The sequence below is a fragment of the Sminthopsis crassicaudata genome, chromosome 2 (genome assembly GCF_048593235.1).
Source record: "Sminthopsis crassicaudata isolate SCR6 chromosome 2, ASM4859323v1, whole genome shotgun sequence".
Classification (NCBI taxonomy): Eukaryota; Metazoa; Chordata; class Mammalia; order Dasyuromorphia; family Dasyuridae; genus Sminthopsis; species Sminthopsis crassicaudata.
The window spans coordinates 522,377,774-522,389,947 of record NC_133618.1 but is presented as its reverse complement, the minus strand read 5'-3'; the positions used below and the strand labels follow the sequence as shown (position 1 = coordinate 522,389,947).

At 32.6% G+C, this 12,174-nt stretch overlaps 1 protein-coding gene across 3 annotated transcripts in view; it reads left to right on the top strand.

The window, feature by feature from the left end:
* Window positions 1–12,174, top strand: part of SPPL2A (signal peptide peptidase like 2A) — a 104,751-nt gene that overhangs the window by 70,856 nt on the left and 21,721 nt on the right. For all 3 annotated transcript variants that reach the window (XM_074294497.1, XM_074294498.1, XM_074294499.1), the window contains 2 exons: window positions 2,877–3,010; window positions 11,025–11,173. In XM_074294497.1, the coding sequence (XP_074150598.1) occupies window positions 2,877–3,010; window positions 11,025–11,173 (283 nt within the window). The remainder of the gene's footprint in view (window positions 1–2,876; window positions 3,011–11,024; window positions 11,174–12,174) is intronic.

Here is a 12,174-nt window from a genome sequence, read left to right as displayed (position 1 = left end):
ACTTAATCATTCCTATGAGCTATCATCCTGTATCTCTTCCCTTTCATGGCTAAACTTATTGAGAAAGCTACCCACACTTAGTACTTCTACTTCCCTTTTTATTATTTGTTTCTAACTCCTTTGCAGTGTGATTTCTGATCTTTTCATTCAACCAAAACTGTCTTCTCCAAAGTTACCATTGATCTCTCACTTGCCCTATCTAATGGGCTTTTATTAGTTCTTATTCTCCTTTACCTCTCCATGCCATTTGACAGTGTTGATCAGCCTTTCCTCTTGGATAGTCTTTCCTCCACAGTGTTCTCTCCTTATTCTTCTGTTATCTGTCTAACTGCAACTTCTCATCTCCTTTGCTTATTCTTCATCCAATGATGCCCATTAACTGCTATGGGTCCTCTTCTTTTCACTCTCATTCAGTCTCACTCAGTAATCTCATCAGCTTCTTTGGTTTCAATTATCACTATGCAGATGATTCCCAGATCTCTATATCTGTTTCCAGTCTGTACTGGAGTTTCCAGCTTTATACAGAACTATAATCATTCATCTCCAGAAAATTCCAAAGACATTTCAAACTCAGTGTGACCAAAAAAGAAATCTTTATTTTTCCCCACTGAATTCCCTTATAACTCTCATGGGTACTACCATCTTCCCAGTCACTAGGCTTGCAACTTTAGTGTTATTTTTAATTCCTCACTCACATCCCACATATCCAAATCACTGCCGATTCTTGTCATTTATATCTTCACAACATCTCTCATCTATATCTTCTTCTCCCTAGTAATATGGCCATAGCCTGAATTTAGGCCTATACTGTTCAAATTTCCTTGCCTCAAATCTCTTCTTCCTCCAATTCATCTTCCAATCTTCCATTCATCTTCCACTACTTCCATAGTAAAGGAAAATTAATGTCCTGCTGTATACCGATGACTTAGCCATAGTAGCTGACACCCTATGCTCCAAGCAAAATACTGAACAGCATGAGTAAGGTGGTTATTTGGGCAAGACTACATGTTAATGGGATCAAATGATGGCTGGGAAAAGGAGGCACTCTCCACTCCACTCAGAAGATTTAAATGATGTCCAAAGAAAATGACTATCCTTTCTTCAGAATCTCTTCCAAGGACATAATCGCTAACATGATAAGAATTTATACTTGTAGATAAGCTGAAATCAGCTCTCTGGCAGAAATAGAGACAATAAATATTTTAATCTTACCCTGTGTGTCATTCTATCTTAAGGATAATGTGAACCCCAAGAGTGCCTTCAATCTCTTCACTATGACAATTTAAAAAGATGGCAAGAGATAGCTATATCTCACCCAGCAACCCAATATTGAATCTCTGTAGCTCTCCTATGAAATGAGAAGGATATTGTTAGTTGTAGCAGCAGACATTGGACAGCTTGTTCATGTGGTGAGATAAATTGATCTGGGTTGGCTCTCCCATTGTTGCCTTAGCAATACAGTGAGGAATAGAATTAAGCACCATCTTCAGCCAGAAGGTCTTGCCATTTGTTTAAATGGCTCTGTGGAGAAGTTTGGAAACAAGGGCCCAGCAGCATCCAAATTATGTCTTAATTAGGAGTAGCTTCCCAGCAACTATCTGTAAAAATTCTAACTGAATGAAGAGCAAATAATAATGTCTTGTCTTTATGGCTAAATGGCAGTCTCTTGGCCTTAGAAGAAGTGGAAAGGAATTTAAATCAAGCCCTGTGATATGATTTTAAACAAGAGCTAGTCTGTAAACCTGATCAGAATAAAGTGTATTCCATCATCTCTCTAGTTTCAACTTCAAACTTATGAGGGAGGGATCCTTTACTTGATTTAGTGAAAAACTCACATGTCTTGGGTCATCAGATGAAAAACCCTATCATATCCTCTGCTATTGTAGTTCTCAGCTGAGATGAGTTATTATTCAGTAGGACAATGATATTTTAAATAGAGTTAAAGACATCGTAGTCCCCGAAACAGTCGAGATGCAGATAACTTTGGCATTTCCAAAACTTGGAAAGTCCTTAAAACCAGATGTTATTTTGACAATAAAATCTATACTATCATTGTCATAGATGTTAACATACTCTTTGAAAATATACAAAACTGGCAAAATCAAGAAATATTAGCATCTGTCAGCATCTGCCTCAAGAAAGAATAGGGTTTATTCCGACACAAGTAATATTTCAGAGTAAACATTGATAATTGGGACTTTGAAAGAATGGGACCCCTGACATAATGTTATCAAAATTAACAATCAGCTCTAGATATAGAGATTTAAAGGAACTGATGGTAAAAGATTGCATTATGTGGAATAGGGAATTGTGAACTTTAAAAAAATATTTTATTTTATTTTTTAACATCACTGATAATTAGCAATAACTACATCCCACAGCTCCATCCCATTCCCTCCGTTGTAATAGGTTAGTACATTAAGCAAATAAAACAAATTCATTATGTCTGAAAATGCACTTATTCCTCATTCATAGAATGCTACTTCTCTACCTACAGACAGGAAGTATGCTTTATACAAGACAGATCTCTGAAGTCTCAATTGGCCATTATATTTATTGACAATCTCTAATCTTGTAAATATTTTTAAAAATTATATTATTGTAGTCAGCAAAATATGACTTTTAAGTTTATGTCAATCAATATATTTGATGCACTTAGCTAAGAAAAGCTTGCATGGTTTTCTTCCTAAGAGAATTTATCATGCCTACCATTATTCTGCATCTGGTATTCCAATTGCTGAAGTCTGTCTGATATTAGTTACAGAATCCTTTCCAGATTGAAGTATAAAGTTTTGTTGTTTACATAATTCTGTATTAACCTTGTGTCTTAGAAAGTATTCATTATCATGTTTAAAATTGGCTTTTTTTTCTTTCAGACTCTTGGAAATAACATTTCTGTGAACTTCTATGCACCATCATGGCCTACATTTGATTATACTTTGGTGGTCATCTTTATAATTGCCGTGTCAAGTGTGGCTTTAGGAGGTTACTGGAGTGGTGTCAGTGAATTGTAAGTTGTATCAAATTTTAGTATATTTTAAGTGGCAGAAGAGAAATTTTTTTTTTATAAACTAATTTTTAAAGATTGAGCTACTTAGCTTAGACCAAATCTTCAAGTCAAATCAACAAACATTTACTAAACTCTTACTATGAGCCGAGCACTGTGCTTAGAAGCAGAAAATATAGTCCCTACATTGAGGAGCTTACATTTCTTTTTTTCCCTTGAACAAGCACTTTTTGGAAACATGTTTATTTGTTTTGTTTTGTTTTTTACATTAGAATCATGATAGTTTGTTCTTTTGAACATGACTAAAAGTATAGAGGATAGCTCATGTTTCCAAAGATTTAAAAATAAACTTTTCCAAAGAAAAATGGACATGAAAATTATGCAGATTTCAAAATAAGTTCCATATAATCTGAGGAGCTTACATCCTAAGGGAAGAAGACAACCCATAAAAGGAACTGAAAAAGAGAGAAGAGACGGTTTCTGTGTTGGAGCATGGTAGAGAAAGAAGTTTGGAGAGGAGTGAACCTGGTTGGTCTAGACCCTTCCTTAAAATGGAAATTCGCGGAAGAGCTTAATAGAAGTGATGGCAAGGACAGAGGGATCTCCGAAGTGAGAAAGCTGATAGGGAGGAGTAAAGAAAGACGTCCAGAGAGATATAAATGAAGGTTGTAGCTTTGATGACCTTTACAGACTGGTTAGTTCATTGGTGGTTGTCCTTCATTCTTGAAGAGGACTGAAATGCCATCACTCTGTTAGATTCAAGTTAGTGTGTACAGGTGTGACTGGTCTGACCGTTATGAGTTCATAATGCTCTGCCTTGAGTCAAACACAAATAGTCCCTATGAGCATTTGGCATGGTGTCTCAAACTTTGAACATTTCAACTTTCTTCTGAACAAATTTGATTCTGCTCTGCTCATAGAGCATGTGACATCTTTTCTGATGAGGGCACACCATGCTGGATATTCCTGTTCCAGTGTCATTTTTGTCATACAATTGATTCTAAAGTTCTTAAGAAAGACCTTGAAAGTGTCCTTGTATTGCTTTTTACTGACCATCTTGTGAGCACTTGTCTTATGTGAATTCTCCATAAAATAATCTTTCCATCAAGCATACATTTGGCATTAAGAATAATGTGGCCAGCCCAGCAGAATTGTTCTCTCTACAGTAGGATTTGAATGCTAAGCAGTATAGTTCAAGAAAGAACTTCAGTGTCTGGTATCTCATCCTGCCAGGTGATCTTCAGAATCTTCCTAAGGACAATTCAGATGGAAATGATAGCTGGCATATGGCCACATGGTTGTATATGGCTCTTCATAAGGGGAACCATAAGGTACAAACTAATACTAAAAAAAGTGGAAAACATATTTCTCCTTTTGTTGGGTTAATATTGTCATCTTAAAAAAAAAAAAAGACCACCACAGTATTCTTTTATTCAATTAACCTTTTTCTTATTTATCAATAGTATTTTACTTTCAATACATGTAAAGATAGTTTTCTACATGTTTTTGTAAGATTTTGTGTTCCAGATTTTTCTCTCTAACTTCTCCTCCTCCCTTCAATTTAACTTTTTTTTGCTTATAATTCTAGTTGGCGTGTGTGTGTGTGTGTGTGTGTGTGTGTGTGAAGATTCTGTCCTTATAGATCCCCTCTCACCAATTTTGAGAAGAGCATATTTCCTTTCATATACTATCTTTTTCTCCTCCTCTTCTTGTTCCCCCTTTTTAATTTGATTTATTGCTTCAAAAAAGAAACCAAGACTTCTAGAGGCTTTAAAAATCAGTCACTTACTTCTAAAACTAAATAAAATTAGACCAGTGGTACTTAACAATGATTTCCTTTGGATCATATTCAGTTTTTTCCTTTTTGTTGGTAGTTGTTTCAGTCATATCTGACTCTTCCTTACCATATCTGGTGATTCTTGGGAAATGGTTTGTCATTTCTTTCTCCAGTTCATTTTATAGATGAGGCAACTGAGGCAAAATAGAGTTAAGTGACTTGTTCAGGGTCACACATCTATTAAGTGTCTGAGAACAAATTTGAACTGAGGAACGTAAAATGACTTCAGGTCTAGTACTCTATCTAGTATCTAGTGCACCACATAACATTTTTGTCCAAGTTCATTTTGTTCCAACCAGAGTAGAGATCACTTGAATGAAGAGATAGCCCCTGGATATTTCTCTTTGGTGGTAATAGAAAAAGGGCAGTAAACCAATACTCCATTTTTTCCTAACCAGCCAACTTTCTCTCCTTACCATTTTTATGTCTTTCTTAACTAGGTAAGAATCTCAAATATTGATGAACATTGAAAAGACTGACTAGGAAATTTCTGGGTCATGTGACCAATCAACAAATAATTAGTCAATTATAAAACTTAAAATCACGGTGTCAAACTTCTCCAAAGAAACAAAAGAGAAAATAACAGATTAGGAAAGAGAGATTGGAAAAGTCTGGTAGATAAGAAGAAATGGTAACAATGTTAAAAAAAAAAATACATGATTTCTATACAAGCAAAAAATTAATCTCATATATAGGATATCTAGAGGTGACTTAAGTATCATAGTCCTTAAAGAAGAACATGACACATCAAAAAAATCTCAACCTAATGCAAGAAATAACATAAGAAAACTGCCTCTATAGTACTATTCCTCTTTTTTTTTTAACTCTTAGTTTCTCTTGATTTAAGTCCTGAGTAGACTTCAAGAGTTATTACTTATTTCCCTCTTAACAAGCTCAGTGAATTCATGATAAAGGATTAAAAAAAAAAAAAACTAAACTAGTTAATTTACTTCCTTCTAGAAAGCAAACTGTCAATAAATTTTTAACAGTTCTACTCACCACTGGGACTTTGATTCTCATCAAGGAAGAAAAAACAGAAAGGAGTTGAACATGAGAAAAGCGAGCAGCTTTCTTGTTTTTTCCCTGATTTAGGTATTTACAGTGGTCATCTTGTTTTTTAAGGTCAGGAATTCTGAAAATGTCAGATACCTCCACATCCAATTTCATAGGACATCCAATTTCAAAACTAAGAAATTTTTAATGTTTGCACCATTGTTTATCTACATCAAGAAGGAAAATTAGTATTTTGTCCCTTATTAAAATAAATTAGTCCTCAGTTTGTAGGTTAATATTTCAAAACTTCAAACATTAGAAAATAAAATAAGCAAAGGGAAAACACTGGAGTCATCAAATTATAAACTTATTCTCCTTGATGCTTTAATTTAAAATGGCCATTCCTTCCATTATATTGGCCCAAAAATGTTTAATATTTAAAGTCATGGTCATGGATGATTTCTGAGAAGCCTAGTTATATTTCTCTATTCCATGTATTGTACCTGAATTCAGGTCAGCCATCTTATAAATTTGTCTCTTTGCCCTAAGAAAAACTGAAAAAGGAATACTTTTTTTTTCCCTTCCCCCTTCTTTCCCTACAAAAAAGCCCTTCTGGCAAACATGCATAATTAAGCAAAACAAATTTTCTGCCTTAATCCCTTTCAAATTGTATCTCAATATATACTCTAACAGACAAGACAGTGCTAAAAGAGGACTCTAGTAGAGTAGACTCTATTAAGAAAAAAACTGTTCAAATCACAAAAAATAACAATACTGGCACTATCAGAAACAAAACTCTTGTCCATTATCTCCTGGACAGAGCATTTTTTTCCCATAAAAATTTAAAAACAGTTTTTATTAGATGTTGTTTTATCAAATACTCATAATATCCAAGATATTTGAAATGAAAAAATTTTAAAATATAGACACACAGCAGAAGAAATCAAAACCATGTGGAAATAGGATGAAGTACATATCTCCATTTCTCAATCCACTTTTTGAGTTGTCTCAAAGAAGCTTTCAGTGACTCTACAGAAGATGAGCTTACAGCCCATTATTTTCATTCAATTTTCATTCAATTACTCCCCCAAAGTTATTTTATCTATTTCTATAGATATGTACATGGTCATATATATAAGGTCTATATATGTAATATACATTTGCATTTAACTAGGTGAATATGCATCATCTGTATCATCATTTAAGATGCCCTTTTTGTATTTGTTCAGGTATTGGTGAGTACCAAAAATTGACTCAAATTAAGAAGAAAACTTGAAACCAAAAGAAATGTAAGAGAGAAATGAACTTAAATACTATTTGGAAAGAGCATTAGGATGACTGTTTTTAATCATATCTATTTATGTACATATGAATGGTTTTCTCTTCTTGCCTTAAAATAAAACTCATATAAAAGAATTAGAAATTTTTATATAACATATAACATTTAGGGATGTTGCATTAGCATTTTAATTTATTATCTTGACTTTAAAATATTATTCATTTAGTTTTATATTTTGTATATTCCACAATATTCAATAATAATACACAAAATACAATATTTGTATATTCCACAATAATCCACATCCTATTTGGTTATGAAGCTCTTTGATATCAGCCATCCTTTTTCTAGGCTGTTTTAGAGAATGTTTGAAATAATTATTTTTCTAGTGAAATTGCTGCTTCACAGATTTTTATTGTACACTTTTAGTCACTTTAAAAGTCACTTTGGTTTTTCCTCTGTCTCAGAAACATACTAGAATATGTCACACTTAAAAACTTTTGTTCAATTTTTACTCCCCAAACTAAAGAAATCTAACTAAGCTTTTCAGGAACTTAATCAGAATACATATCATAAAGAACATTAAGATACATAATTACCAGGATCCTTCTTCAAAACATAAAAATAAAACAATGACAGGTTTTCAAATATATAAGACATGGGGGTCAAACTTCATATCTCTATTGGAAGACAATAGCTTTTTACAATGTGATCAAAGTAAATTTATAGATTTTTAGAATTAGGAAAAGAGGAAAGAAGCCCTAATATAAGAAAAGAAAATCATGTGCAAAAATGTGGGTGTATCCAAAGCAGGGAGAAGTAAACATTGCAAAGTGCTATTCTTAAAGCATGTCTGCTATGTCATATCACTACTCAGTAATCTATAGCTGCTCTCTGTTACTTGTGAGAGCAAATGCATACACCAGTGTTTGCCATTTATAGCCCTTCACAATCTGTAACTTGCCTTTCCAACCTTCACATAATTCTGTTACATTGCTCTTCCTCACAAATGACATTCCATTTTTTCTATGTGGCTTTTACATAACCTGTCCCCCATTTTTGGAATATAATTCACTTTTGCAAGCTCTTTGAATACTTAATTTCTTTCACAGTTTCATTCAAATGCCATGAGCCCTTTCATTATGAGTCCTTTCTTACTGTTTCCTACCAAAGTATTAGTACTTCTACCCCAAAATTACCTTTAAAAATTTTATATATACGAATACATGTTGTTTCCTCAAGTAGAATGTAAACTCATTTTGAAAAGAGACTTTAGTTTTGTCTTTTTATGCCTAGTGCTTGGCACATAATAGATAATAAATGCTTGTTGATTGATTGGTTGGTTGACCAAGTACAAGATTTTCCTGGAAAATAGAAATATAAACCATATAAAGATTGTAATTTAGCATGTAAATGTGACTCAGCATATTATTTAGCAAGGGTCTGGTAAATTACAAAAAAAAAAAAAAAAAAAAAAAGGTTTTGATAGCCAGATCAAAATCAGATTATTCTGTCAAATAGAAAATATTTAGTTACTTTAGGAAATGAAAGCAAAATATCACAGATTCCACATGAATACTTCAAGATAGAGAATTCAAAGATTATTATAAATAGATCACATATTATCAAGCATAATTCTTTTAACACTAAGTTGATATAGAAGAAACTATTCTTGTTCTCTTTGGACAGTTGACAATATATATATAGCTGATTTAAGAAGACAAGTTTGGTTTTGGGTTTTATTGTATTTTTCTTAATTTATAGGTGAATTACGACTTAAAATGTAGCATTAAGACAAAGATTGCAGAACGTAACTTTCTTTTTCCTCTCCAAAAAACCATGCAGTGTTACTAAAATAATGAAAATAAATACCTAAAGCCTTATTGAAGGCATTTGCATCTAGACAGTCCTGTAAATGTATTTTTTTTCAAATGTTCATTTTTTAAAAATGACTTAAAATTCTTCTTTGCTGTAAACAATATCAGAGGGTTGACTTCTTTTTTATTAAGCTAACACATAACCCTTTCCAAACATCTTAAAACTCTTTATTTTCTACTACCATTCAGTTATTCAGTGATTTCAGTTGTATATGACTTTTTCTTTTTTTTTTTTTTTTCACTTTTTTGAGGCAATTAGGGTTGTTGGGTTTTTTTGAACAGTTTTCTTCACTGTTCTTCACTTTCATTTGTTCTGCATTGTCCTATATTTATCAGAATTACTGTTGATCAGTTTGGGTTTTTTTTTCTTTTGTTTTATGTTTTTTATGCTTTTAAATTTTGGGGAGAGGTTTTTGCTGGCCATTTCCCCTCCTAGGCCTCTGTATTTATCTTTCCCACAAAAATATCTTGTGACTTTAAGAGGGAGAGAGAGGCTTTTGTTTTGTTTTTTCCTCCTTAGCAATAGGACTTAATATTTTCAACTTTAGAAGAACTGAAAGATAAATAAAATGTGTTTTTCCCAAGTTCACCTCTTATGATAATTCTTTAATACAGTTCCCAAAGTGGCCTCAAAGAGGTCATAAGCAAATTTCAAGTCTGCTTTCTCACGTATTGAAATGCCAAGGCCTTGTACTGGAAAAATCATATTTGAACAGATAGTAAAAGTCATGGTAAAGTTGGTACCAGACAAAGATAACAATGAGTCTAAGCTTTCTCCATGAGAGTGAAGGAAATATTAAATGCCATTAATATGTTTAATCATTCAGAATATTGTGTTACATGACAGTTTTCATTCTGAACCCAGTACTTAAGAGTCAGAATGTATAGGATCCTAAGCTGAATGCGTACTGATTCTAGGACATTGTCTGAATGTAGATTTAGATAATGGTTATTGTTTTGATATGAATGTCCTTTGCTGTGTTTCGGCTATTTTGCTCTGGAATCTAATTCTTTTTTGCCTTCCTCCAAAATAAAGATACAAAGCTTAATTGAAGATTCTCTTTGGTAATGTTCCATTTTAACATATTCTATTCTGACATGCTTTTAAAATATTCTCTTTGTTGATACGGTTAATAACAGAAGTTTAGACTTATCTACCTAAATGAGATAATTTTTTTGTTAAAAAAAAGGGGGATTTGATTATAATTTATATTAATACATTAAAGAATTTTTTTCTTTGTTAGAATACCTTATGTTGACACAGATGACTACTATATCAAACTTATATTCTTAGAAGACCTGCTATAGAGTTAGAGATGGTAAATGATTTGCCTATGGTCACAAGGTAATAAATATCAGAACTGGTCTTTGAATCAGTTTTTCTGTCTCCCAAGTCTAGAAACTATCCACTGTCATACAACAGCTCTAGTTTATTTACTAAGTTTCAAAATATGTTTTGTTTCTTTCTTAAAAAATAGGTGAAATGGTATATTGCCTTCAGAACTGTCCTTTGAAGTCCAGACTTTTTTTCAACTATATCCAATTTTTATGGCAATAATTCTATATTGTCTTATTATTAGGTGAGGATAAGGGAGTCTCCATACCAAGAATCATCATAGATTCTTCAATTCATAGAATTCATAATAGACTCAAATACAAGTATTTGTATGATGAATGCTTGTTCATAAACAAAACAAATAAATAAACAAACAAACAAAAAACATTGGCTAAGGTTCTTGTATGCAACCATCCTTTGCTGCCAAGTTTTTCTATAGTTTTGTCCCTTTTTTGTCCCCTTATCTTTTTATATCCCACCCCCCTCCAATTGATCTCTCCAGGAATTGTTCTAGACAAAATTATAAAGGAGATGATATTTGTGTTTACAATCTCCCATCTATTCAGCTGGATGTGATCTCTATTGGAGAAAGTGTTGTCACACAGGAATTCCCTATGCTGAAGAAGATCTTTCAAGTATTTGTGTGAAAGTTTGACAGAATAAGGTTGACTGAGACTCTTATATGTATTTTGCAGGGAGGACATGAAGGCAGTGACAAATACTGAAGACAGAGAAACAAAAAAGAAGGAAGAATCCTTAACTTTTACTCCACTTACAGTTATAATGTTTGTGGTTGGCTGTTGTGTTATAATTATCTTACTTTATTTCTTCTACAAGTGGCTAGGTAAGAAATTAGCTTTTTTTAAAGTTTTGGCATATATTACCCTAACCCATTTCCATGAACTTCCTCTTTTGTTTAAATAAAGGCATTTTTAAAATGAAAATTTGGATTTCTGATTTAACTTATTTCATTTTTAATGCTCAGTCAAAATTTAAAATGATTACACCTTGTTAGTTTGATGTTACTTTGTAATCTCAATAAGAGAATTCATTCTTGACAAGGCAGAAATACTTGCTATTGTATAATTAATTTTTCTTCCCTAAAGACTAAAACATAATTGTATCTAAAATAGTGCTCTAAGTTTTTTTCATGCATGAATTGGAAGCATCTCAAATATAATGCCGATTCCAAAAGTGCAGTCCATATATTTTTGAGTTAAAATACTAATGTTGGTATTATCTAAATTTTATTTTAAAAATATCTTCAAATATTAATCTTTTATCATTAATCAGATCCTCTATACCAAATTCAGAATTATGTCATATCAGAGTATAATCAGGAATATGGTTGGTGGCCTGTGGGATGGCTTGAAATTTTTTGTACCCTGATGGTTGAGGTGAAAGCTAGAATAATCCTCTTTCCAGTATAGCCTCTTGGAAACTTGCCAGCCCTGCTTTTGTAACTGTCCAATAAAAGCCAAAGTGTATAATAGCAACAAGAGGGAAATGGGAGAAAAAAGAACATTCATGAAGATCACCCAAAAACCTTTGCCAAGCCACTCTTCAAAGAATATTAGTCTAAAGTGGGGGTGAAGAACCTGAGATTTCATACCTTGAATCATTTGCTTAATTTATCTGCCTTTGGAAAATATTTCTAAAAAATCCCTCAATCTATGACAACTGTACTTTAGCTTTCTTTAGTAGTATTTTTAATTTAGTCAATAAGTTAATCTATTCCTTTTTTCTTGGCCCACTGCAACAGTTCAGACCATTATCTTTCAAAAAAAACTATCATACTTGTTTTACTGCCTCTTTTTTTTCTCTTCCTAAGTCATCCTTTACACA